Raw genomic sequence first — 27,724 nt, forward strand, 5'->3', positions numbered from 1 at the left:
TAAAGGCTGGATAATACTCCGCACGCCCGGTCCACACCACTTGCTTATTTTTATTTCTTGATTAATTTATATACGGCTTGATGGTAAAAAAAAAAGTAAATACCACAACCCCCCAATACATGTATATACTCCCCAAATCCTGGGAACTGTAGTTTGATAAGGGTGCTGGGAATTGGGAGTTCTGTGAGGGGTAAACAACAGGGTCCCAGGTTTCTTGTGTGGTGCGAGGGCTTGAGATGGGCTTAAAAGGCGCTTTTAAATGTATAGTGTGTACACAGCCTCACTATAAAGTTTTATTTCTAAGTTGATCTGTGGTACCCTGCGGTGTGAAGGTGGGAGATTACACTTCGGGACAAGGATTGTGAAGTAAGAGCAGCAGCAAAGCGTTAGAAAACTGCCTGAAGTTTAAAGTTTGGCATTTGCTTTCTTGTGTGGTGAGGGAAATGCACTCTGCCTGTGCTCAGGGGCACTTAAGCCTGCTCTTAACTGCCTGTATTGCTGTTGTAGTCCTTGTCTTCTCTTATTTGTCTCTAGTGCCATCCATGGTGCTTTCCCAAAATGTGAGAGAGGGGGGGGGTCCTCTGCCCTGAGGTGCTTATAATGTAGTAGAAAATAGAGGGATGTGGTAAGCAGGGAATGGAGGAAAATGGAGGCAGGGGAGGGCTGCTCCACTTACAGATATTCAAGTCTTTGTTACAGGGACCTTGCATTCCCCTTCTAGTGCAAAGGAAGCCCTAGCCAAGTGCTCAGTTCAGTGCCCCCCTTGCAGTGTGTGCCTGTTAGGCCCTATCTCACCTTGGAGGATTTGGGGGAAATGCCTATCCACATTATTTTCATTATTGACTTTATTAAGCCACCCATCCACATGGTCTGGGTGGCTCAGAGAAGCGAAAAATAAAATAGTGTTAAAAACAAAATGTGGGGATTAAAAAACAATGACAGATATGATAAAATAATGCAACACAAAACTTTCCTTCTAGCATTAAATAAAACTAGAACTCAGTAACTCCCTGTGTCAAAATCACCTGGCACTGAGTTTGCATTGGGAAAACATTACAAAATGTTGCATCAGGATAAATAGGTGCTCTTGAGGGGCCTTTGTAAGCATATTAGACTTGTCCTGTTTTCCTAACCAATTGTACCTGCTTGACTGGCATCAAAAAGTTTTACCCATCCTGTTTTAGCTCTGGGCTTTGCATGTTATGCCAGTGCAAACTGATTTTTAAAAGCCCTTAAAAGTATGTAAGTTACTGCTGCAATCCTTAACATGCTGATCTCATCCCTATGTATATTTCACTTGAGGGCAGCTCCACTGAGTTGAATGGGACATATTCTCAAGTAAGTGGGTGTAGGACTTCAGCCTCCAGTGTGTTCATAAGAGTGTTAACTCAGAAGTAAGTCCCACTACATTAAATGGGGATATTGGAATTAACATGGTTAGAATTGCACTGTAATAAGAATGAAATTTTGGTGGCAATCCTAGGCACCTATTCTTGAGAGTAAGCCATGTTCAACTCAGTGGGCTTTATTTTATTTTTTGGCAAACACACATATAATTTCACAGTGTATCTGTGGTGGCAAACAGTTAATATATGCAAAGGAAATTACTTTTGGAATTGAATTGTGTGTGCGGTTTTTAAGTTTCTTTTTTTTTTTACTCTGTGCATATCTCTCAGAAGTAGTTTCTTTCATAGGTAGTTTAATTTCACAGGAGATGAGTCTGTCAACAGTTGCTAACCATAATGCCTGTGTTCACCGACAGTATGTTGTAAAATACTGTATGAACAAAAAGGGAAAGGAGGGCCTTTCTGGTGTTCTTCGCAAGCTCCTTTAAGCTGGCGAACAGAGTTGTAGTTCTCAGTGCCTTGCATGTGCTCTCTCACTCGAGTCACGGAGGACAAGAGAATAGCTGGAACTCTGATCTGAATCACTCTCTTTCACATCATTTCCATTTATACCGGTAGTGTGGAGATTGGACTCTAAATAACCTCACCATTGCTACCGTATATACACACAATCAAGTAACAGGGAATATATGTCTTGAACGTTTCCCTGCCACCCTAGCTGTAGGTCATTGGGAGCACAGAGAGGCTAGACATTCTTTGCTCATCTTTCCATCTCCATAAAATCTCAGGAGACTGGGAGCAGAGGCAACTGGGTTCTCTGTCCCCTCATCAACCTCCATGAACTTCCTCAGGATACTGGATTACTTACTCCCTCTTCGTTTCAACCTTCAGGTAGAACTTACAATTAAACTTGGGTAGATTGTATCTGGATGTTGTTGTTGTTTAGTCGTGTCCGACTCTTCGTGACCCCATGGACCATAGTACACCAGGCACTCCTGTCTTCCACTGCCTCTTGCAGTTTGGTCAAACTCATGTTCGTAGCTTCGAGAACACTGTCCAACCATCTCATCCTCTGTCGTCCCCTTCTCCATGTGCCCTCCATCTTTCCCAACATCAGGGTCTTTTCCAGGGAGTCTTCTCTTCTCATGAGGTGGCCAAAGTATTGGAGCCTCAGCTTCAGGATCTGTCCTTCCAGTGAGCACTCAGGGCTGATTTCCTTCAGAATGGATAGGTTTGATCTTCTTGCAGTCCATGGGACTCTCAAGAGTCTCCTCCAGCACCATAATTCAAAAGCATCAATTCTTCGGCGATCAGCCTTCTTTATGGTCCAGCTCTCACTTCCATACATCACTACAGTACTGGGAAAACCATAGCTTTAACTATATGGACCTTTGTCGGCAAGGTGATGTTTCTGCTTTTTAAGATGCTGTCTAGGTTTGTCATTGCTTTTCTCCCAAGAAGCAGGCGTCTTTTAATTTCGTGACTGCTGTCACCATCTGCAGTAATCAAGGAGCCCAAGAAAGTAAAATTTCTCACTGCCTCCATTTCTTCCCCTTCTGTTTGCCAAGAGGTGATGGGACCAGTGGCCATGATCTTGGTTTTTTTGATGTTGAGCTTCAGACCATATTTTGTGCTCTCCTCTTTCACCCTCACAAAAGTTAACAATGACCAATTTGGCTGCTCTATTATAAAAACTAAATACTGTAAACAATATTAAAATATCAATGACGATATTTCATCATCTTATTTTTTCAGAATAATAATAATATTATTTTTCAGAATAATAGTAGTAATAATAATAATAATAATAATAATAATAATAATAATATATTATTCATACCCTGCACATCTCTGGGCGGCTCCCAACAAAATATTAAAAATACAATAAAGCTCATGTGACAAAAATTTCAATGCACATTACTTATTCCACTACCTTTTAGGACAAAGAAAAACAAGAAAAGGGGGGAAATATACTGAAAACCCTCAAAGAGCTTAAAAGATAAAATACATTAAAGGGTCTGGGAGAACAAGGCAGTTTTTGCCTGGTTCCAAAAGATAGTACTAATGTGGTGCACCAGACAAGCCTCTCTAGGCAGAGCACCACAGGTGCAGGCGAGAGTGAGGTGTTAGCTGCTCAAGGGGCCCTTGCCCTTGTGACCAGTTTATTGTATAAACTGGGGGCTGTCTTGATTACAGTGTCTGTAGAAAGGTGGGCTATAAATTATAACTAAATGCACAGTTATGTGATTGCACTTCATTTGGACCTAAGGACCTGTAATATGAACTGGCTCCCTGGCAGGTGAAGGCAGCCAACTCCAGCAAGTCTGGAACATTCTGATCTCCCTCTGTGGAGGTTATATGTGCAGGCCCAACTAGCTATTGGGAAGAGGAAGAGCTCCTATTCAAAGCTTTTCAGTAGTGCTTCAGAGACACCTCTCATTAACAGCTGAAATATATGCAGCTGTCGAAATCCATTGAACTCATGATGGAAGCTTTTGCCTTGTATATGTTGACTTCCAGCAGTTTGACTTCACTCCCAAAGGCACACTCCTCCATTGTCTCCTGAGACAGAGGGGTGCCAGCAACAACAAGATGAGAAACAGTTTTGATCAGTCAGTGTAGAGAGCTGTGCTTGGTGCTAAGAGATCTGGTCTCATATCGTGGTTCAGCTTTGGACTTTACTGAGTGGTCTTGGGCAAGTGACTCTGCCTAATTCCATTCACAATTTGTGGCATAGTTTTCAGTGCAGGTGAACAAATGTCAGGTTTCTAAAATGTGACCATGAAGTAGAACCAATGACTTTGTACCCAGTGACCCCCATTAAATTTTTGTGAGCCAAAGTCAGCAATCTGGGATACGTCTCAAACTCTGGCAGGGTGTGTGTGTGTGTCACAAATAGCAAAGGTTTGGTTTAGCGCTATCTTAATGGGTCCCTGAGGGCATCTTCCCCACTCTAATCACACATATAAAGCTAAAGGGCCCCCTGACCATCAGTTCCAGTCGTGTCCGACCCTGGGGTTGCGGCGCTCATCTCGATCTATAGGCCGAGGGAGCTGGCGTTTGTCCACAGACAGCTTCCAAGTCATGTGGCCAGCATGACAAAGCTGCTTCTGGCGAACCAGAGCAGCGCACGGAAACGCCGTTTACTTTCCCGCCAGAGTGGTACCTATTTATCTACTTGCACTTTGACATGCTTTCGAACTGCTAGGTTGGCAGGAGCTGGGACCCAACAACGGGAGCTCACCCCGTTGCAGGGATTCGAACCGCCGACCTTCTGATCAGCAAGCCCTAGACTCTGTGGTTTAACCCACAGTGCCACTTGGGACCCCAATCACACATATAGTGAATAGTAAATCACTGCACACATTTGTGTACATTTGCAGATTGCCACATGTCTCTGCAGAGATGCATTTCTTCACACAGTGCATAATTAACTGGAATTTGCTGCCTCAAGATGGCCACCACATTGGATGGCTTTCAGTGGAAGTTAGCCTTATATTTCACACATTTTTCTATCGATGGTTGTATACTATACCCAGTGTCAGAAGCAGTACGTCTCTGTATGCCAGTTGCTGGGAATTCCAAGTGGGAAGAGTGCTTTAGCCCGAGGGTTCTGCTTGTGGGCTTTTTAATTGGTGCATCTAGTTGATCATTGTGAAAACAGGATGCTGGACTACTAGATGGGCTTTTTGTCTGATCCAACAGTGCTCCTCCAGTATTCCTTCTCATCCATACCAATGTGGTAGTGGAGGATTTAAATGGTGTACCTATCCTCTCCCCCATGCATTCCCTCACCTGGTATGATGAGAAGCATTTTACTATTCATCATTTAAAAAAAACCAAAAACAGTTCCTGAGTTTCACCAACCTGTCACAACCAGGAACTGTACCTGGAGCAAGTCTGTAATGATAAGGCTTGATTTTCAGCAACTCCCATCCAGTGTTGTATGACAGAAAACTTGAAAATAAATTCCATAGGGAGCAAATCTTAATTCAAATCCTTTAATTAGGAGTAGGCTTAGGCCATTGGCTTGAATTTGCTTTAGTGTGATAGTTTCCAGCTTGTAAGGTCTCATGTTCTCTGACATGATTACACTGCAGAACCTCTCAGGGTTAACAAGAGGGTGTTCACTTGTTCACAGTAATGTACTTTCCTCCTCACTACTTTAGATTTTCCATACACGTCAAGGTTGATGGGTTTAAAATGCCCATGAACTCTGCTGCCGACCTCAAGATAGAAGAGGTTGTAAAGGTCAGGGCTTCAGGTGTTGCTTCCTGTATTTCTTTACTGCTAAATTTGTCCTCAGCAAAAGCAGTTTTTGGAAAGCCTGCAGAAACAGGAAAAAGTGGGCTAAAAATAATGAAGTGCAGCCCTGATCCTGCCAGCCAAGAAAGATAAAATGAGCTCTCTAAAATACACATTGCGTGATTTATTTTAATTCTAAAAAGAATTATAACTCGCCCATCTTCTGGAGTAGGTAAGGTAAAGCAGGAGTAGGTAAATATTACACAGTAATCCGGAGGAAGATAATGATTTGTAACTTGGTTTATAAATATGTGTAGTTAATATAGATTTTTTTATATAGATATGCGTCCATAATTACTTGTATTTTCCTGTTTTTATACCCATTACCACCAGTACCCTTTTCCACAGCAGCATTGTAAGACATGATAATCAGTCTATGAAGAAGATGTTGGTACTTTGGAAGCAACCACTTTCCCCATTCCTCCTTACTGGTAAGAATCATCATATTTTTTTCATCTTATTGTTTCTCTTACCACTTCAAACTATGATTACGGTTTGGAAGCACAGTATTAAAGGTAGTTGGTTTCTTCATGAAGTGGAAGAGAGAAGCTTTTTGCAAGAGAGGGTTAGGGAGGGTATGGAAGGCCGGTTTCAATACATGGAACAGGACATGACCCTGTTTTGTGATATTTGATACTTATGCAGTTTTGCTTTGTTTGAGTCTGTGACACTACATAATAAAGAATCTGTAATCTGTATGTGATGATGATTGTGACATGTATTGCAACTGCTCTTTGATGTTAAATTTCTGGTACCCACCCTAGGGAAATTTTAGGTCTCTGACTATAGATGAAAATTAAACCTGTTGGTCTTGTAGTTCTTGCTGAATCAAACATGTGAAGGTACTCGTCATGTATATGCAGCGTGAGTATTCTGGTGGCGATGTAGGCCAGAACTGTTAATTATGTTTTAATCTTTGAAATTAAATTAGTTTGGTTGTGGCCAATTGGTGCCTTATGTGCAAGCACAAGGACTAGTGAAAGTGTCTGCTAACGGAGGAGGTGAGGCAACTTTTTACTTTCTCCCCCTGCCCCTGGCCTGCAGACTCCAGTGCCCCCTGAAAATGTGTCTATAGAGTTGGGAGACCATCCAGAATAGGGTGGTTTTGTTCTGCCTTGAGCACAGAGGTGTTCTGTCCCAAGCAAGATGGGCAGATTTGCCAGTTCTAATCAAATGGATTTGGGAAGGGAGTTGCACAGAGAACGCCCCGTTTCCTAGCAGGGACACCCAGAGCCAGGCCACTAAAGAAGATCTGAATAATGTCCAGGCAGATTTATATAGGAGGTATGTAAACGAAGTAATATAGCTGGAAGAAGTGCAAAAGACTTGGCTTCCTGAACATTTGAAACCATTTCCAGAAATTTAATTAACTACTGTAATTAATTAATTAATTTTATATGCAGCTCTTCATCCAAAGATCACAGGCTGGTTTACAGCATTAAAATACAAGATGAAAACACAAAGTGCATAACTTAATTACAATAGCAAAAACCAGTAATCCCCCACCCATAGACAAATGTAAAAGTTTTGACCTCAAGGCCTTTAATTAATACATTCTAACAGGCCCGGCTCTAGGTGTAGTCCCGGTGGCGTGGGGCCGGCAGGGGGGGGGGCGCTGCACAGTGAAGCCGCGCGGAAGCCATGCTGCGCGCTGCAAGGGCAGGGGTGCCAGAGCGATCTCTGCGCCTCAGCGCCAGGGTGCCCGACCTGCTTGAGACGGCCCTGCATTCTAATCCAGAAAAAACCGATGCAGCTAATGTGGCATATTCTCTCTAGTTATGTCAGTCTCTGGGGTCCCAAAAGAAGGAAGAAAGCTCAGAATAACATAGTCATGGTTATCTTCTTCTCAGTGGCAAGAAGGGAAGGTTGATGGCTTGCTGATTTACATAAGGGCTAGACAATCAGTTTTGTGCAAATGCAATTGTTACTGCAAGTTGGAAAAACATATTTCCTTTCCACTGAATTTGTTCTATGTGTCTAAAATGCAGTGGGAGTGCTTTCACAGCAGGCTCACTGCTGAAACTATTTTTACATTGTTTTAACCAGCCATAGGACCTTATGGTGAAGAAACCTCGTCAGTAAAAAGCACGTGCCAGTATGCAAATGTGTGCCAGTTTGCATCCTCGCGCTTAATGAGGTTCTTTTGCTCCCACAAATGATTCCCATAAGACTTCATTCTAGTACATGCTCCTTTCCAGCAGGTGGCAGTAGGGAAGTGTAAGATGCTTCTTGTGCTATGATAAGAAACACAGATAAATAATAATAATAATAATAATAATAATAATAATAATAATAACAATAATAATAATAATTTATTATTTATACCCCGCCCATCTGGCTGGGTCTCCCCAGCCACTCTGGGCTGCTTCCAACAGAAAAATACAACACAATAATCTATTAAACATTAAAAGCCTCCCTGAACAGGGCTGCCTTCAGGTGTCTTCTAAAAGTCTGGTAGTTGTTTTCCTTTTTGACATCTGTTGGGAGGGCGTTCCACAGGGCAAGCGCCACCACCGAGAAGGCCCTCTGCCTGGTTCCCTGCAACTTGGCTTCTCGCAATGAGGGAACCGCCAGAAGGCCCTCGGTGCTGGACCTCAGTGTCCGGGCAGAATGATGGAGGTGGAGACGCTCCTTCAGGTATACTGGACCGAGGCCATTTAGGGCTTTAAAGGTCAGCGCCAACACTTTGAATTGTGCTCGGCAACGTACTGGGAGCCAATGTAGATCTTTCAAGACCGGTGTTATGTGGTCTCGGCGGCCGCTCCCAGTCACCAGTCTAGCTGCCGCATTCTGGATTAGTTGTAGTTTCCGAGTTACCTTCAAAGGTAGCCCCACGTAGAGCGCATTGCAGTAGTCCAAGCGGGAGATAACTAGAGCATGCACCACTCTGGCGAGACAGTCTGCAGGCAGGTAGGGTCTCCACCTGCGTACCAGATGGAGCTGATAGACAGCTGCCCTGGACACAGAATTGACCTGCACCTCCATGGACAGCTGTGAGTCCAAAATGACTCCCAGGCTGCGCACCTGGTCTTTCAGGGGCACAGTTACCCCACAGTTATCTGCTTGCATAGAGATAGAAAAGGATTAGAATGATATGAGGTTTCTTCCCCCCCTTCCTTGTTTTCTTTTATCTTTTGGCTCTCCAATTTGCACTGTTAACTGAGTGGAAGCACCATGTGTCTCTATGCAGGACCATAGAGTGCAAGAAATGCCTGCTGTGTGCAGCAGAGCCCTGGCTTTTATGTGTATTCTGCCTTTCACAGTGCTCTGGTGATTTGGGTTGTCCATGGCTTCTTTATGTCTGTAGCTGTTTGCTGTCTCTTTGATTTTGCAGCTTCCAGACTGCTGTAATGTTGGAAAACAGCCATTTCCCATTGTGCCAAATACAAAAAACCAAAAAAACAATCTTGCACTTTAATAACATTTCAGAAATGGTAACAAAGGAAAAAAAATTTTTGAAATATTTTGATGCCAGAATGTAAGAGGTACAAAGGTCAGAAGCACATTTGGTAGTCATCTCCCCATCATATTTTGCCAGCTGTTATTAAGCAAAAATATGAATGTGGCAGTAGCCCTCCATTGAAAATCTCCAGCTTCCATGATGGTTTTCACAGGCAGTGAAACATCCCCAGAAGGGATGAATGAATGCCCATTTTGGTTTATCTCAGTTTCTCATTTTATAATTCTTAAGTTAACAGCTCAGGTCCAGGATGCCCCGGGGATCACTTGGTCCCTTATATCTCTGCCCAGTCACTGAGTTCTTTGGCCTTCAATATTGTGGGCCCAATTTTATGGAACTACCTTCCAGTTGAGGTCAGACATGACCCCTCCCTGTTGAACTTCCAGTACTGTACTTACTGATTTTTTTTATTCCAGTAGGCTTTTTAACTGAATTCTGATTTTATAATTTTAACTGATTTTTATTTTCATTGTTTTGAGTTTTATGTACACCACTTAGAGTTGATGTTGTGAATCAGTATATAAATTGTCAAAGTAAAATATTTGTTTTACTTGAATGTGGGCTCCGTTCCATAGTGCTCTGTGTTTGAGAACTGAAGTTGTGAGTTGGGAATTGTTTTGTCTAGGAAGTGACCATTGATGGTTTGAAAGAACGAACCCCCAGCCAATCTTTGTAACAATGGTGACATTTCTCTCTGGGCTGGCCTGGAGATGCCAGGTTCACTGTACAACCTCTGCCTCTGTCACACCGCAGCGTCCTAAAGTGCTATTTCCTTTTGTTACAGGTCAGCGGAAACTCTACACTGCACCGATGAGGAGTGTACTGCGGTTACGCCCACTGCACCTTTTGGTGGCTACAGGCGGAGGTTATGCGGGATACAAGCAATATGAGAATTATAAGGAGAATCAGCTCAGAAAGTTGGGTTCAGAGCCACCCCCCAAAATCGCAAGTGATTGGGAGGTAAGTTGTGAAAGTTTTTATGCCATGTTCTTAAACGTCTCACCATCCCTTGTTAAAAACAACATGAACTTGCCGAATGTAAAATAAAATGAATGGTGTGGTGCAGTGGCTCTAAATTTTGTGTCGTGAGTGTGAGAAACCCAAGTTGAATTCCCTGCTCAGCTCTGCAGCTTGCTGAGTGGCTTTGAGCAAGTCACAGAGTGCCAGTCCAGGGCTGCTGTGAGGTGTAGAGTTTCTTTGAGGAAGGGCAGAACACCAGTAAGCATTCATAAGTATTCAGCCTTTTTTTATTTATTTTGCTTTTTGGACCCACCTATCACCTTTTATCTTGCTCCCTGGGGTGTCATGACTAGTGGTATTTTGATTTAGTTGCCTGTTCTAATAGTAATGATAGCCATGAAATTTTTCTAGAAAAAGAGGTGCTGGAGCTCACCATGAACACCTCCCTTGTTCTCTTAAAATGGTAATGGTACCCAGTTGAGAGGTGCTGGAAATGAGTTCTGGTGGGTTTTGGCTTTAAAAAAAAGCCCTGTATGATAGTATTAAGGAGGGAAGAGCCATATTCCTCCATGGGTAGAACACCAGCTCTGAATGCAGAAGGTCCTAGGTTCAATTCCCTGCTTCTCCAAGTAGGGCTGAGAAAGACAGCAGTCCAAAACCCTGGAGAGCCACTTATAGTCAGGGCCTTTTCTGGACCACAAAAGGAGAGGGGTCTTTAAAACATTTGGGTGATGAGTGCAAAGGGGGTTCTGTGTGTGGGTCTCTTACCTGGATGAGTGGTAATGCAGTCACCGGTGGTTGTAGTACCTGCAACATGGAGCTTTCCTTCACCAGGGCTTTTGGATGGCCAATTAAATGAGTGAACTTTGGATGGCTTGATTCCATTAGGAACTAGATAGGGAGGAGTGCAAGTGCATAGTATGTAGTTCTGATGCTGCTGTGTGTCTGTGTGTATTCAGCCAATGTCCCTGCAGATGTTGATACAAGGTCTGAGCTGTGCCAACCCTCTTGTTCCTGCTGATCTGACTTCTGTGTCCTGTAGTTGACTCATTGAGCAGAACAGCTTGTTCTGTTGGTGCTGAGGAATGTTTCTGGGACTGTTTTCTATTTCTGTGTTTCTGCAAGTGGTCTCCACAGTGTGTAAATGTGGTATGCCCCTTTTGCTTTAAAAACTGCTGGCACCCGACCTGTAGACTTTTGCATCTGCCCATTATCTCACTCTTGTGGGGGGACGGGGGACACAGGTCATAGTTTATGCTACTGTTGTTGATGTTAACATTTCTGTATAGCTTCCTCCTGCCCAGTAAATTAAGTGTCCTACCTCACAGCCTCAAATCAATTGCTAATATGTTGGAATGCAATGTTTACTGACAAGTGCGGCTTGGCTGGCCCCTAATTGCACCACTGAATTGAATGGTTTGCCAAATTAAAAGTAGATCGGGGGGGGGGGGATGTCTTGCTTCTTGCTGCAAACGGTTTGTTACAACAATGGGAGGCTCAAAAATATAAAAGCTTGATTGTTCAAAGTGGAGTCTATTTTTGCTGACTGGCTCCCCACCCCCATTGCAGGTTTTTTTTTTGTATCCTTGGTCACAAATGACTGAGCTTTTCCCACTTCTGTATGAGTCATGAGTTGCGTAGCTGCCCATCGCCAGGACAGGAATGGATTGCTGGGAGAGAGGGGGGGTGTCTCGGCCCTTGATTTGGGCTCCAGTACACAGGGCTAGCCTATTTGTGTTGGTAGGAAGGTGTTACATTTTGTTACATTTTTAATTGCACTTGAGCTTGCTGCAAAGCGGCAAGGGTGCACACAGTGAGAGTGTATAAAAGAGGCAAATTTCACAGAGAAGCAGTATCGGTCATAGCAGGAAGAAATCAAGGAATGCCATGGCACTAATTTCATCAAATAAAAATTAGTTGTGTTCTTTCAGCTCATCTAGTTGTTGGAGCCTCTATTGCTGGTCTGGATCAAAACTGCTTTCTGAGATCAACATAAATTTATGGAAAAGTATGTCATAGAATCATAGAATTTGTGGAGTTGGAAGGGATTCCAAGGGCCATCTAGTCCAAACCTCTGCAATGCAGAAAACACAATTAAGATTCTCTGACAGATGGCCGTTTTATTCCCAGCATTGTCAGTCAGCATTAAGTTGTTAAGCACCAACCTTGCTTTAAAGGCAGGCATGGAGTACAGCCTATGCCCTTCCAAATGTTGCTGTTAGGGCTACTGGGAATTGCAGAGTCCAGCAACACCTGGAGTAGGGCCACTAGTTCCCTATCCTTGCTTTGACATAGAGCTCTGCTTCCAGCTTTTCCAAAGTTGAATCACACTATGAATATGAGAGGGGGATTTATTTCCATTTAATTAGATGAATGCAGATGGCTTGGGTTGCATTGGGTAGACATGTTATCATGTGGCCAGTAGGCCGAGAATCCAAAAAGCATTTCCTGAATGTGTTCACGGGCTGTGTCCAAAGGGGTTAGAGGTCTTTAGGGAGAAGAAGCCTTTCCTCCAAAGAGCTCAGCATTCTTGCCACATCGATTTACACAAGGGAGCCTTGACCAAAGAATGTGTTTGTGTACACTTGGCCGGATGAGAGCAGCTTTTCGCCTTGAGCTGAAGCATGTTCATTTTATATTTTCCTTTGGTGTGTGAAAAAGCTCCCTGCTTTTTTGTTAATGAAGAGACTCTTGGCCATTCTAGTGGACTGCTTTGTGCCTTTGTATTTCAGAATGGCTTTTTCTGTATGGCGCAAACCTAGGGATTCTGCATAAAATATTTTTCTGTCCCCTCCAGTTGTTTGTTAGCTGCCTTGAATACCATTTGTTGGAAAGGTAGAACGCAAATTGAGCAACAACAGCAAAAGTAACTTCTCTTACTATTCAATTAGTTTAAAAAATTTACAGTGGTACCTTGGTTTAAGAACAGTTTAGTTTATGAACAACTTGGATTAAGAACGCTGCAAACCCGGAAGTAGGTGTTTTGGTTTGTGAACTTTGCCTTTGAAGCAGAACATGTTCCACTTCCTATTGAGTGTGTTCCATTTGTAAATTGAGTCCCCCACTGCTATGGGAAAGCATGCCTTGGTTTAAGAACACTTTGAAGAACGGAGTTCCGGAACAGATTAAGTTTGTAAACCAAGGGACCACTGTATATCCCACTGATTTAGTGGCTAACAATTAAAAACACAAGAAATGTTAGCAACAAATTCATATAAAAGCAGCACAAAACAGCAGTGGGACAACCTTAGCAGCCAGGTATAATGAGGGGGGAAATCAAAAGATCTACAACACTTGCGCAAATGGAAAAAACATCTTAGTTTGCCTCAGACCAGCTTCGTATAAGTGAACCCCTGTAACTGGCTCTCCTGTGTGCATAGGGTGAAATTCTCTGCATGCATGCACTGATCATCATAGGCTCAGATACAGCTACTGAGAAAGGGTTAATTTGCTGAGCTTTTTGTTGTTTCCCTTGCTCTCCACTATTTTATTTTCATTTAAATGTAAACACCAAATACTATTGCACAATTGGGCTCAGAATAAATAATGGGAATGCTGCCTACAACCCAGGAAGATAAGGTGCTGCCAAGATCCAATAGAACTCCATGAACTTTGGAGGAGCTCCAGTTCACATTGACACCTGACACTTAGCACGCGGAGGGTAACTTGGTCTGTTCATGCAGCTTAGTCGTTCCTAGCTCTGGAGAGGGAACTTCAGTGTGATGGGCCGTACGTTTGCACCTGACCAGCCCTAAGAAACACGAAGCCCCAGTGGCGCTTCACCGACATAGGCTTTCCTGGCGGAGGGGAGTGGCATGCATTGATGAGCAATCCACTCTGATGACATGGCACGTTCTGCTGAAAGGGTACAAATTGCACCTCTGAACTCTGTTGCAATATAATATCTCCTGCTGCTGGAGATCCTGACTCAGAAAAGAATCAATGGAAAACCCCAAGCGGGGGACTCCTTTCCTGAGCCTGTTTGCTGCCGGTACAGAAAGAACTGTAATGTGGGTCAGTCTGGCTGCATTGCCAGTACGTATAGTTAAAATGAGTGAAAAGTAGCCTCAGCAAGCAGCCTCCTCCATCTGCAGTGTGAACTTAATGGACATGGTTGTTGTGTGTTTTGAACACTTGGAAATGCAATAACAAATGTTATTGGTTTTGCTGCCTCATAGTCCAAAATTTCCAGATGGTGTACATAAAAATAATTAAAACAGAATATAAAAGAATAAAAAGTACACAGTAAAACAATAGTATAGATAGATCGCTAGATGCAGTGATGTGAGACAGAAAATATTCCAAAACAAACCCCCCCCCCGGCTTCATTTTTCTGTGGAAAAATAACAGCTATTTGATGTTAGCAACTTTGAGTGGGAGAAAAGCCAGAGATAAATGTATAAATAAGGAAATGGTTGTTCAGGAAACCACATAGTGTTGATTTTTTTTTAAAGACTTCTTTTAAATTCTGCCTGTAGTTATTCAACGGAAGCCACGTGTCTTTGACTCTGTACCTTCTGAGTCATTTTTGAGCAAATAATTATTTAGCAGGTTGAGAGAGAAGAACCCCAAAGGTTTAAAATCTAGGATCATCTCCTCAGAGATACAGAAGTTAAGCTGTGCTAAAATTATGGGGAAGAATTGTTGTGGTTATCATCCTTTTATTTTCATTTATGAATCACTTCTCATGAGGCATCTCAAAGTGATTAGTATGAACATATATAAAACAGTTACATGTATGCAACAGTTTGAAACAATTGCATATATAAAAACATGTTTGCAACAACAGCACATACACGAAATCTGTTCAGATCCCATACAGGTACCAGTCCTTTGCCATATGCATGCTGGTATCAGTGATTTTCAGAACCTTGCAACCCTGAGTACTAGAAACACTCACTGCTTTTATGATCCACTTTGGAATGAACAAAACTTGTCCATCTGTTTATTTAAAATGCATGCTGCTTTTCCGAGGAAAGTCACCTAAAGAAAAAAATCGTATAAAATCACAAGCTCAAATAAAACCCAAAGTAGTTAACCAGCACTAGTTAATATCCCTCTGCATAAATAAGTTTTACGTTCTGTTGAGAAAGTTGTGAGGGAAGAAGAACCTAGAATCCTCAGAAAAGCACATACACTAAATACAGGTAGGTAGCCGTGTTGGTCTGAGTCGAAACAAAATAAAAAAAATTCCTTCAGTAGCACCTTAAAGACCAACTAAGTTTTTATTTTGGTATGAGCTTTCGTGTGCATGCACACTTCTTCAGATAACACTTCTTCAGATAAGGTATCTGAAGAAGTGTGCATGCACACGAAAGCTCATACCAAAATAAAAACTTAGTTGGTCTTTAAGGTGCTACTGAAGGAATTTTTTTTATTTACATACACTAAAGACACTGCTCTGTAAGCTGATGGCATCACTTGGCATAGCACAGGGTCTTGGAGCAAGCAAGGGGTGGTAGTGGTTTGTTTAGGGTGGAACCACTTGGTGCCTTATTGGCAAACATATAATATTCCCAACACTGTGACACGTGGCTTCTGTGGAATAACTTCAGGCAGAATTCCCAACCCTCAGTCCTCCAGGGGGTGGAGGACCTACAAGGTAGAATTGGTGGTTGTGGGAGGAGTGCCCTCAAGGTCACTTCTTGAATCAAAGCCTGGCTGGGGAAGACATTACAGTATATCATCTCTCACCATCTGATTCTCCCTGCAAATCATGAAGACAGTACTGACCTAGATGGGCCAACTGGTCTGACTAAGTAAAAGGCAACTTCCTTTGATGGAGAAAGGCTGTAGCTCAGTGGCAGAGCCTTGGCTTTGCATGCAAAGGCCACAATCCATGGCAACATTTCCAGGTAGTGCTAGGAATAGCCCGTCTGAAACCCTGGAGAGCTACTAAGGTAGAGGGACCCAATGATATGTCTCTCTGTAAATAGCTTCCTGTGATCCTTACGAAGAGCAGCATATGCAAAACAGAGACATTTCTACAAAGAAAATGTATTGGGGAATGCTACAAAACGTAGCTATGCCAACATTTTTAGCCAGAATTTTGCCAATTTTTATTTATATATTTTCATTTATTTAACGCGGATGGTGCTGTGGGTTAAACCACAGAGCCTAGGGGCTTACTGATCAGAAGGTTGGCAGTTTGAATCCCCGTGACGGGGTGAGCTCCTGTTGCTCAGTCCCAGCTCCTGGCAACCTAGCAGTTCAAAAGTGCAAGTAGATAAATAGGTACCGCTCCGACGGGAAGGTAAACAGCGTTTCCATGCGCCGCTCTGGTTCACCAGAAGCGGCTTAGTCATGCTGGCCACATGACCTGGAAGCTGTATGCCGGCTCCCTTGGCTAGTAAAGCGAGATGAGCCGCGACTGGACCTAATGGTCAGGGGTCCCTTTACCTTTACCTTTAACAAGATTGGTATACCTCCTTAATCAAACAAATCACCAAGTGTTTTATTTGTTTGTAATTAAATTTATACCATGCATTTATTTGCACAAGGCAGCTTATAATAAACCAGAATGAAGCACTATCACTATAGCAATAATATAGATGAAAATACAGTTTTCCAAAAAGCAGATTGCTAATACAATACAAATGCAGCAGAAACCCCTTCCTGGAAAAGGTGCAGCCGCTGCTATGCTACCATCTGGCTTCTTCTGGTTACTGGGCAGAGGCTTGCACAATCTGCCTACCCCTGAAGGACTGTTTGTGCTTGTCAGGAGAGGAAGAGTATATTTGGTGCCTGGCATCAACAAGTGCTTATGGCTGTGGCTGGCTGATAATTTTGACTGCAAACTTGTGAGTTGCTGGTTTAAATATGTTTCCTGGAAGTGCGTAGGGATAAGTGGAGGAGGAATGTGTGCTAAGATCTGGGAAGTGTGGTTATTGTTTCTTCTTTTTTTAAAATAATTTTTATTAATTTTACATAATAAAGAAAAACATACAAAACATGTTCCCCCTTCTTCTCTCCCTCCCTCCACGAGTCTCCTTCTGCCACAAGAAAGTCTCATGAAAGGTGAGCAGTCGAAGGTAGTCCATTTTATAGTTGAGTTTCTCCCCACCTCTCTCCTCCCCCCCGAACCCCCCCTGCCACCAGAGGCTCCAGGATGGTAAGGAGAGGTAAGGGCGGGTGTCCACCCAGCTAATTTTCCATAATTACATTAAGATCTAAAAGAGAAAAATAAAAAGAAGAAAAAGAAGAAAAAGACTTCCTCAAATCCCCTCTTCCTGGTTTTCATAATTTCTATTAATAATCATAGCAGATTTCTTCATCCCCATTTCAATTCTTATTCTTAGAGCACACATTCCAATATCTATGTCTAGTGTCTAAACTTATCTCATTCGCTTCTTGACATGTTTCCCACTTTCCTCCTGCCCACCCTCCACAGGCCCCCTCCTGCCACGAGAGGATCCCATGAAAGGTGGACAGCAGGGAGTGTTCCATTTTATAGTTGGGTTTCTCCCCACCCCACCCTCCCTCCCCCCCAGGACCCCCCCTGCCACAGGAGGCTCCAGGATGGCAAGGAGAGGTGGAGGCGGTTGTGTGTGGTTATTGTTTCTTTTGTCTGGAAGCTGGAGAAATGCCCTAGTCAACTAAGCTTGGAAACAGTGAAAAGAGGGACTTAGTGGACAGAAGGAGGGGCTTGCCCTCCCCCTCCCTTCCCACAGTGGTTTATAAAAGGAGCTGGAGTAACAACGGTCTGCAGTTGGAGCCCATGACAGTACTGTACAGCGGAGCCAGGATTTGAGGGAGGCAGTCACCATCCCAGCCTACAGCGCCCAACCTTTTGCCCTTGCAAAGGTGCTTGAGAGCCCTCTGAAGATCGGGTAGCTAAATATATTCACATGGTCTATAGAACCTTTTGATTTCTACTGTTTCTCCTCTGTAGAGAGTCTTTTTGTGTGAATAAAATTTTAATTATAGTACTGGGATAGAAAGATGAGGTAGTTTTGAGTTTCCCCTCTTTAATGGGGTTTCGTTTATGATGGGGTTGTAGCTTTGAAAAGCATCCAAAATAGTTCAGGATAAATTATTACACTATTCAGAAAGTCCACACAAAAGTGTGATGCTCTTTAATCCACTATGTGTAGAAAGTACATTGGACTTCCTAGAAACTGGTTCAGTGCTTTTCGCAAAGCTGCTTTTTCAAACTTCCTTTTTCAAGCCTCAGCCTGAAATATTTTGGGGGGTTTGTGAGAGTCCTAATGACTCATCAGCAGCTTCCCAGCCCCCTGCTGGTCTCTGTACAGGCTGGGCAGAGCCTGTGAGCAACCGGTGGGAGTCAGAGTGCCTTGTTATCATCACGAGATTTATCACGCCCCTCCTTCCTCACTCTTAGGCTTTCTGCCTTGCCGCCTCCTCTTAAAGAAGCACGAGGCACATTCTGGCATTTGGGGGATATCTGTGTTTTATGACAGACGGAACTACCTTAAGAGTTCTCATCCCGCAAGTCCGAGTAACTGAAACGTCAGTTGAAAGAGGCAGTTTCCACTTTCTGTTGATCTCTTAATGAAAGTACCAGACTGAGCCAGTGTTCTGAGCCTGCACTCCATGAGAGGATGAGTAAAGGGTATTTTATCAGTTATTGCAAAATTTCAGATTCCATGTTGAGATGTATATACCGTAATTTATCTCTTACTTGTTACAAGCTTCCTCACTGTCTAAATATGAGATGATGGTGGTGGTGGTGGTTATTGTTATTACCGTGTTTCTCCGAAAATAAGACACCATCTTATATTTATTTTTCAAAAAAAACAAACACCCACAGTGGCTTTTTGGCTTATTTTCAGGGGATGTCTAATTTCTTTATTACGCGTCCAGCCTCGCCTCTTCCTTGGGGCCCTCCAGAACTGCGCCTATCACTATGTCTTATTTTCGGGGTATGGCTTATATTGCGCAAATGCTTAGAAATCCTGCTATGGCTTATTTTATGGGTATGTCTTATTTTAGGAGAAACAGGGTAATTGAATTTATATACCACCCTATACCCTGAGGGGTCTCAGGGCAGTTTTTGCCCTTTTGTGTGTTTTTTTAAAAGAAGTGGGGGTTGTTATTCAGATTTTTTTTTTGTCTGTGCTAAGTCTACAGCAGTGATCCTTCACATCTAGCCTGGAAGAGTTTCTACCAACAACAGCTATTTGGGCAAGGTTGCTTTAGTTTTGAACCAGGGCTTCAGCTTCCTGGCAGTCTTGCATGCAAAGATGTGAGTTGCGGAAAGCTTTTTCTTCCTGTGAATATGCTTAAGAATTTAATTGCTTGTTAAATATTTAGTTGACATAATGTAAACTGCTTTCTACAATACACATGCACATTCTCCTGCTGTTATAATAATAATATTAATAGATAGTGCCCCTGTTTATTATAATTGCATCTCTTTAATGTGATTTTAATAAATGGGGTGAGGACTTTGTGAAGGGGTGCTGATGTCATCAATGAAAGTTATTTCCTAATGTTATTTCTACGGTTTTCACATGGAAATAACTACTGTATTTTTCCGTCTATAAGACGCCCCCATGTATAAGATGCCCCCCTATTTTGGGGGACTCCGATTTAAGAAAATGGGGAGAGACATTATTTTTTAGGAAAAAAACCTAGTCTTATACATGGAAAAATATGATACTTCCCATTTGAGAAATAAAAACATCATCAGAATAACTGCAGAACTTTAAGTAGCATTTTATTTGCCCTGGCTGTGTGGCATTCCTCTTAAGCAGCCTTTGCCACCCAGGTGCCCTTCAGATGTTGTTGGACTGCAGCCCCAGCAGCAGACAGATAATTCTGTCCCATAACCTGACCCTTCTATAGCTGGAGAGATTGAACCTTGGACTTCCTGTGTACAAAGCACCTGTTCTGCCACTGACCTACAGAGCCCTTTCAGCACTTGTATAAAATCATACCTCGGGTTGCGAACACTACGGGTTGTGCGTTTTCGGATTGCGTACTGCGCCGAACCCGGAAGTACCGGAACGGGTTACTTCCAGGTTTCGGTGCATGCGCAGAAGCACAAAAATGACATCATGCGCAGAAGCGCCAAATGGCGTCATGCGTATGCGCAGGCGTGGCACTGCGGGTTGCGAACATGCCTTCCGCATGGATCATGTTCGCAACCCGAGGTATGACTACTGCCTCAAATTTTTACAAAGAATTAAAAACAAGAAGTTTGCCTTCAATTGAATGTATACATAATTGCATTGCCATTCTCTGCTACATGGTGAAGGCTGTCTGGAAAATCATGTGACTTCTTTCAATTTGTGTCAGACTCATGATTTATGTTTCCGTTGTTAGGTCAGATTTAGCATGTGCTGTCTCGATAACTGAATGCTCCTTTCTTTGCAGTAGTTCCCTGCACACAGCAAAGTAACATGTCATTTCTTCCTGACATGTAAGCTTTCTATGTGCAAGGATATTGTTATTATTGTTGTTATTAATAGAGGAGAATTCTGCCATCTGAGTCTCCACCTGCAGCCTGAAGTGTTACATCCAAGAAACACATTTATTAATCTGCTGTTTATAAATAGATCTTAGTTGAAGATTGCCAGATCTGCTTGTTTGAGCAGTCAGAATCTAAGTTGGTTATAATTCTGCATATCACCCTCTAACACTTTGGCCATTAAAAATGATGTATATTTAATCAAAAGTGAGGAAAAAATAAGGCTGTCTAGCCAGGAGCTTTTACCACAGTTTTGTTTGTATGTAGACTAACGGATGGTCATTCTCTTGGGTTTACAGAGGTTTGATGAGTGTCGTGGAACTGGAATATTTGAGTGAATTTAAAGCCAGGGGTGAGGGAGAAATTCACTTCAGTTTACATTTAAAGGGAAATTTACCAGATTCACACTTTCTGAAACAAACACAGGGCCTTCCTTAAAAAAAACACACTGAATGAATTGCAGTGCAGTTCCTCAGCCAAGTATTTTTTTTTTTTTAAAGCATACAGTCGTACCTTGGATCTTGAACACCTTGCGACTTGAACGTTTTGGCTCCTGAATGCCACAAACACGGAAGTGAGTTTTCCGGTTTGCGAATGTTCTTTGGAAATTGAACGCCCTACACCAGGGGTCCCCAGACTTACCGGCGTTTGGGCTGGTTCCCACCGCGCCGATCGCGCGGCGGGCCGGAGGACGGGGGAGCGCGCGCCTGTGCAGGCCGGTGGGCGGGGGAGTGCGCGGCGGCGCGCTTCCAGGGTGGAAAAAGCGCCGAAAATCCGTTGTGCGCATGCTTATGGGCCTCCCCCGACCCGGAAGTGCACCAGAAAAGACCTCTTCCGGGTCGGGAGAGGCCCATACGCATGCGCACAAAGGATTTTTGGCGCTTTTTTCCCGACCCGGTAGAGCGCTGCCGCGCTGCGCGCCATAAGAGCGGGCGGCGGGGGGCGGCGGGGGTCGTCGCGGGCCAGATTGGCAGGCCAATTGGGCCGCATCCGGCCCCCGGGCCGTAGTCTGGGGACCCCTGCCCTACACTGTTTCCACAGCTTCTGATTGAGTGCAGGAATCTCCAGCAGCCAATCGGAAGCCGTGCCTTGGTTATCGAACGTTTTCAGAAGTCGAATGGACTTCCGGAACAGATTCTGTTTGACAGCCAAGGTACAACTGTATATATGGGTAAAGTGTGCATGAAAATGGATATGCAGTATTTGTGAAAACAGCATACAAAAATACATTAGGGGAAATTGCTTTGCAAAAACATGTATATTGGTCAGAATTGCATTAAAAGGGTGCTTATTAGGATAAATTTGCCCTAAAATGCTGATTAATTTTCATGAGGATTTTTTCTTAAATTCACAAATTTCCACAGAAACTAAGATTGGAAAAACATGACACCAAGACCCAATACTGACATATCTATTCTCCTTTTAAAACAGTCAGTTCCAAGAAAGTGCTCTGATGAGATGGAATGTTGGGGTGTTTCTCTCTGTTGCCCTCTTAGACTGCAATCTTGTGGGTCAGGTGGATAAGAGTACATTCGTATCTTGGATCCCGAATGCCCTGGAACTCAGACGTTTTAGCTCCCAAACGCCACAAATCCGGAAATTGATTGTTCTGGTTTGCAAACATTCCTTTGGAACCCGAATGTCTGACGGGACTTCTGTGGCTTCCAATTGGCTTCAGGAGTCGAACGGACTTCCAAAATGGATTCTGTTCAACTTCCAAGGTATGACTGTAACTTGGCAAACTATCCCTTTTCCCAGACAGCAGCAAAGTTCATGAAGTACAACCTGATGTTGCGAGTGAGATGCTTAAAATCTGGCTGCAGGACTTTTGTGCTTTTTTGGGCTCCTGAAGTACTTGAGACCAGAGCTCCTTTTAGAGCCACTTGGTATTAGTGCAAGGCCAGGAGGTGCATCAAGGTGAAGCTGGAACTTCCAGTCAGAAGAGTTTTCAGTGTTAATAAGAAAACAAAAATATGGACTCTACATTTTATTCTTTTAAAAAGCAATAAAATAAATGTAGCCGGGCAAAGCTAAACTTTGCCTTAAGAACATAATGATGGTTTTTCTTCAGGGACTTGCAAGCTGTTGCTCTCACCTTGAGAGGGGAGAGTTTCTCTTTTTGAGCATAACTTTAAGGGGTGAACTGAGCACTTCCGTCTCTCTTGGCCACTTCCTCTAGCGAACTTTCTGCTCTGTGAAGTCTGCATGTCTCTCTCTTTCCCTTGTGAATTAGGTAGCCATCTTTTTGCTTTCCTGTTTTGCTTTACTGAAGAAATGGACCCTGCAGCTGCAGGGGTTATGAACAGACAGCACTTGCTTGACCAGGGGTGGAGGTGGGGGGCAGGTGAGAGCTTTGAATGGGTGGCTGGCCCTGATGATATTCTTCACTTGCATTCTGAAGCCTTGGCTGTCTCTTCTCTTCAAGCAGCATTTGGCAGTGATTTCAGCATTTCACCTCCAAATCAAGGATGCCCAGTATTTGCTCACCAATGGATGAAATGTTTTTTCAAGGGCCTTAGAAATCAACTGGGGGGGGTAATGTTTTTGTTTGTTACAATGTTTGTACCCCAACACCACCCTGTGATCACCAGATGAAGGATGATATAGGTAGGAAATAATAAAAATAAAATAAAAATAATGACCCCTGGGAATGACAGGTAGTCTCCTACTGGGAGCTCACAGGTCCATTGGGATGCATCCAGACCAAGTTAAGCCCCATTCAAACCAATGGGTAAAGGTGCTTGATGACTTAATGGTTCTCAGGACTTTAGAAAGTTTTCTCCTACAGTGTTGCTCATATTTTGGTTGGGTGACTAGGACTTTGCCTTATTGATGTGGTGTTGCAACAGGGAAAGCATTTTATGTATTTTGTGGTGTTTTTGCATTTATTTGTTTTAAATAGCTTTTATGTATTGTATTATATATTGTTAATCTGCTTTGAGACCTTCTCTTTTGTATAAAGTGACTGATGAATGTAATTATTATGCATCTTAATAATCCCTAGTCTCATTGATTTCAATGGGAACAAAGTTCAGCTAACTTATTCTGGATCCAGGCCATTGAACTTCATTCTTTGCTTCTCCTCCAAAGAATGAGGTGTTTTCCTCGGCTGTTCTCATGACCAATATAAGCCTGTTTCTACATCCATACTTGAGGGAAGTTAAAAATTCAGTAGAAGGAAAACACTTGGAATTATCTTCTTAATAGCACAAAGTGGAATATGCCTCTTGTGATTATTGTAATCTGCCCTAGCCTTTTCTCCATGGAAGGCAAATACAGAGGTGTGATCTCCAAAGGCAGCATGAAAAAAGGTTGCTGAACAAATTCCTGGTGTGGGAGACTCAGGACAGCAGACTCTGCCAGTCTGGAATGTGAAGGGGAGGGGGAGAAAATCATCCTGCCACCATTATTCAAGCCACTCTTTTGTCCAGCTCCCCCCCCCAAGCACTTTAAGGATTGGCTGTGTTTCTTGGGAGCTTGGTGAAAGAAGTATTGCTTGGCTTAACAGAGAGCCATGGCAACCTGAGCAGACAGATGACAGAAATTCCCAGAGTATTGGCAAGGAACATTCTTCTGCACTGCCACAGGCATTGAGCCTGAGCAGACATGGCTGGCTCCTGGAGACTGCAGCCCAACGGCCTCAAAAGCTACCCCCAGGTCAGCTGCAGTGGCTGCTGGCTAAGGAGGCCTATCACTCCTTGCCAGGCCCGTTGCTATAGCTGTTGCCCCAGACAGAGCAGTGCCAGCAGTTGGGTGGCACAAGGCTGTGTGGTCATTGTGTCCTAGGAGTGCCTGGGTGCATTTGCTAGGTGAGAGGAGGCTAGAGAGCTGAACTGGGGGTGGAGCCCTTAAAAGTGCACTCCACCCCGCTTTTTATTTGCAAATATAACGGAAAGAAAGAAGAGGTTAATTGATTGATAGACAGAGATATTTTAACAAACCATTGCCATTTGACCCAGGAAAGCCCTGCTGTATTTGGCAGTTTTGCTGATTTTGAAATGCTGCCTTTGGTTCCTACTTTGTGGTTGTGCTGCTGGGTCCTTTGTCTGCTTGGATCCCTTTCTTTCTTTGGGCCTTAGCAACCAGAAGGAGTCATGTTCTAGAGCAGCCTGGTGCCCTTCAAATGTTTTGGACAGCAACTCCCATCAGCCCCAACCAGCACAGCCATTCAAGGATGCTGGGGCTGATGGAACTTGTATTCTAAAATATCTGGAGGGCACCAAATCAGCAAAGGCAGCTCTGGAATCTGGCGGGGTGCAAGGAGGGGGTGGGATACATGTGCATAGAAAGATAATAATAATCTAATTTAGAATGCAGACTGTGTCACTATCTATAAATTTGAAGCAATGGTAAAGGCTGAGAATTAATGGAAAACCAGAAGAAACCAGTAAGAAATGAATGCTCTTGTGTAACTCACATTCTTAACAGTGAGGATTGTACAGGAAGAACTGGTGCCATTAGTTTTGTCCAGCAACGATGGCCTTCAAATGTGGTGCGAACTGGTATTGATGTGGAAATAAGCTTCCTTGAAATCATGGGCAGTGTTCAAGTGTACATGCTGGATGAATTTAAGAAATAGGGGATATCTGTGTGGCCATTAGTTAAATAAGAAGGACTTGCTTCTCTATACCAACTTCCTGTCCAAAATAAGCAAATATTTCTGCATTTTGGCTGTGTCAGGGACCAGTAATGAAGTTAATGGTTTTCTTACTAAACATTGTTTCTTGACTAAACAACTCTACATTGCTTGGCTGTTACTTTGAGAGTGAAGTCCAATATAAGCAGGTTTATTCTGGTTTGTGCCTCTGGCCCTCTTAACTTCCATGGTTGGTCAGTCCTCCTCTTACCGCCCAGGTTTAGTCTATAATATGACCTGAGTAGTCACAGGCTTTGAGGTGCAGCCTTTGGGAAATGAGAGAAAGAACAATATGCACTTGTGAATATTCATATTCATATGTGCCTCCTGAGTCTTTTTTTTTTTAAGAATCTGCTTAATATATTGCCTTTGCCTATTTCTTGGGGAAGAGATGGCTGATTCCTGTGGCCTCCATCTGTTCCTAGCTGTGCAGCATGCGATAGAGGGCCTCCTCCAGGCTCAGTGGGGGGCATTCCTCTTGTCTGCAATGGGAGGCTCCCTCCCTGCTTGGAGTGGTGTGTGCTTTGGCTGGGCAATGTGGGCAGGAGATGTTTATCTGGCAACATGAGTGCTGCATGCAGACCTGACTGAACAGCAGCACACAACTGAGGGAGATGGAGTTGCTGCACTGCAGAGTCATAGCTGGGATTGCCTCCCCCTTCCCTCCCCTTCCCCTCCCCTTCCCCTTCCCCTTCCCCTCCCCCCTCTCCGCCTGCTCGCTTGCATTCAGCCTGACTATAGGGAGAGATGTGCAGGGCTGGCGGGCTGCACTTCTGACAATAGTGCATCGGTCCTCACAGGCAGCTCCAGATTCGTTGGCGCTGGAGCACGGCTCCAATGGCAGCCCCTGGCTGAAGCAGAGCCTCAGAGCGCAGGGCTGGCATGTGGGAAGGGCTTGCTTTTGTCTCTGCAGGAGGATGTCGGACTGTGACACAATGCTTGTTTGTTTGCAATAGCTGAGACCTTCCTAAGAGGGCAAGAGACAGGGGCAGATCGGAGGAGGGAAGACCAGCAGCCAGCGGCGGCGGCAGGGGAAATTGAGAGCCGTGACATCGCACCTTTCCCTCTTGTGCCCAGAAGTGAGTGAGGTAAAGAGAGGCAGAAGAGAGGAGGAAGGAAGAGAAAGATTGAGAGAGAGAAAGAGGACGATGTGTCAGTCAAGCACCCTGCAGGGACCAGAGCTGAACTCAGGGAAATGGTGAGATGCTGCAAAGCTTTATCTAACCCTCCTCGTTCTTGCTGCAACCTCCACAAAGTTAGAATTCATGTCCGGAGGCTGAGCTCAGGGAATGGTGGCAGCAGCGGCAGCTGTGCTGGGGAGCAGCACCCGCAGCTGGAAAATCCGGGCCCAGGTGGGGGCACCCCAAATAGGAGAGCCCGTTTCAGGTACTGTCTAGCATATGTTTTGCTTTGTCAGAAGGTGCTGGAAGGAAGGGGGAGGGGGGAGGAGAGGGAGGGAGGGGGGAAGAGTGGCAGCTGCCTGCAAAACCTTTGTTTGGCCCAATTTACTCCCAAGCTCTTTATGCGCTTGATTGACAGTCAAAGTGGGTGTTGCACTGGAGTTGGGCATCCTTTCCCCCTTCCAAGACTTTTTGAGAGTGAAATCAAGCAGCTGGGTGTGTGTGGAAAAGAAGGGCCATGTGGGGGCAAACAAGGATGCTTTACAGCTAGCTGCAGCTCTGCGGGGATTGGCCCATGATTGTCTGCAGTGAAAGGGGGGAGATGGAGGAAGAAGAAGGAGGCAAGAGAGAGGCATCTTTTTCTTTGAGCTCTTTGGAAATCCCCTCTGTGGGTCCAGCCAGTGAGAGGAGGCTGAGCAGCATCCATGAGGCCCCATTACAGCCCCCCTGGCCCTGCTTCCCTTTGAAGATTGGTAAACTTTACCCTCCTTTGGCCCGAAGGAAACCTGGCTGCCCCTTATGTGTGGGGAATTGCTTGAGCCTTCATTGACCTACTCAGGACCCCAAAGCACTCATATTCCCCAATTTTCACTCTGGGTCCAGATCCTGACCAGAATGTGTGCTTGGGAGCGTCCCATAGCTCTCTTGCCGCTTCCTCCTTAGAAGGAAGTAAAGGAATGGGTTCTTTTCTCCCTGATATGGGTGGACTGTCTGTGGGCAAGGAACAGGCCTACTAAGCAAGTGATCACTTTTAGGGTCAAAGGAGATTGAAGTGCCAGTGGCTGCAGCCAAGTGGAGGTTTATTCAGTTGTTGTTCCAAAAATGCAGACAATTTAAAACAGAAAGGCAGAGAATTACCTGTCCAGAAAGAATAATCAAAACAGAACTGGTCTCTCCCAGTCATATCTTTTTTTTTGCTTTTGTCCAATGAGAGGTTCCTCTGGCCTCAGTCCCATGGCAAGAGGTGTAGAACCCCTTGACTTTATGAAGGCCCAGGGAACTGTTATAGGAAAAAATAAGGAGATTGGCTTTTGCTGCTGAACTCCCCAAGGGACAAAGTCCCCTAAGTCCTTAGAAAGCAAGGCAGATCTTTATGTTTCTGTTGCAACAGAGTTCCCTCCCCTCCTTGCAATGAGGTAGGAGAGACCCAGAACAATGGTGTGCAAGCCCCTATAAAGACTTTTG

General features: G+C 44.0%; 1 protein-coding gene and 1 long non-coding RNA gene across 4 annotated transcripts in view; both read left to right on the forward strand.

Moving 5' to 3' along the window:
* The window catches only part of PISD (phosphatidylserine decarboxylase), a 41,610-nt gene that overhangs the window by 886 nt on the left and 13,000 nt on the right, over positions 1-27,724 (forward strand). The window contains exons 2-3 of one of the 3 annotated variants that reach the window (XM_035097612.3): positions 5,985-6,082; positions 9,896-10,071. In XM_035097612.3, coding sequence (XP_034953503.3) covers positions 5,985-6,082; positions 9,896-10,071 — 274 coding nt within the window. Of the gene's footprint in view, positions 1-5,984; positions 6,083-9,895; positions 10,072-26,205; positions 26,526-27,724 lie in introns of those variants that run through there. The other 2 variants (XM_060269521.2, XM_035097611.3) reach the window with 2 other exon arrangements.
* Positions 17,778-26,250, forward strand: LOC148683099 (uncharacterized). The gene is made up of 3 exons (XR_015947513.1): positions 17,778-17,900; positions 19,155-19,276; positions 26,096-26,250. It is a non-coding gene; the product is annotated as an uncharacterized LOC148683099 (long non-coding RNA).

The sequence above is a fragment of the Zootoca vivipara genome, chromosome 16 (assembly GCF_965207765.1).
Source record: "Zootoca vivipara chromosome 16, rZooViv2.hap1.1, whole genome shotgun sequence".
Classification (NCBI taxonomy): domain Eukaryota; kingdom Metazoa; phylum Chordata; class Lepidosauria; order Squamata; family Lacertidae; genus Zootoca; species Zootoca vivipara.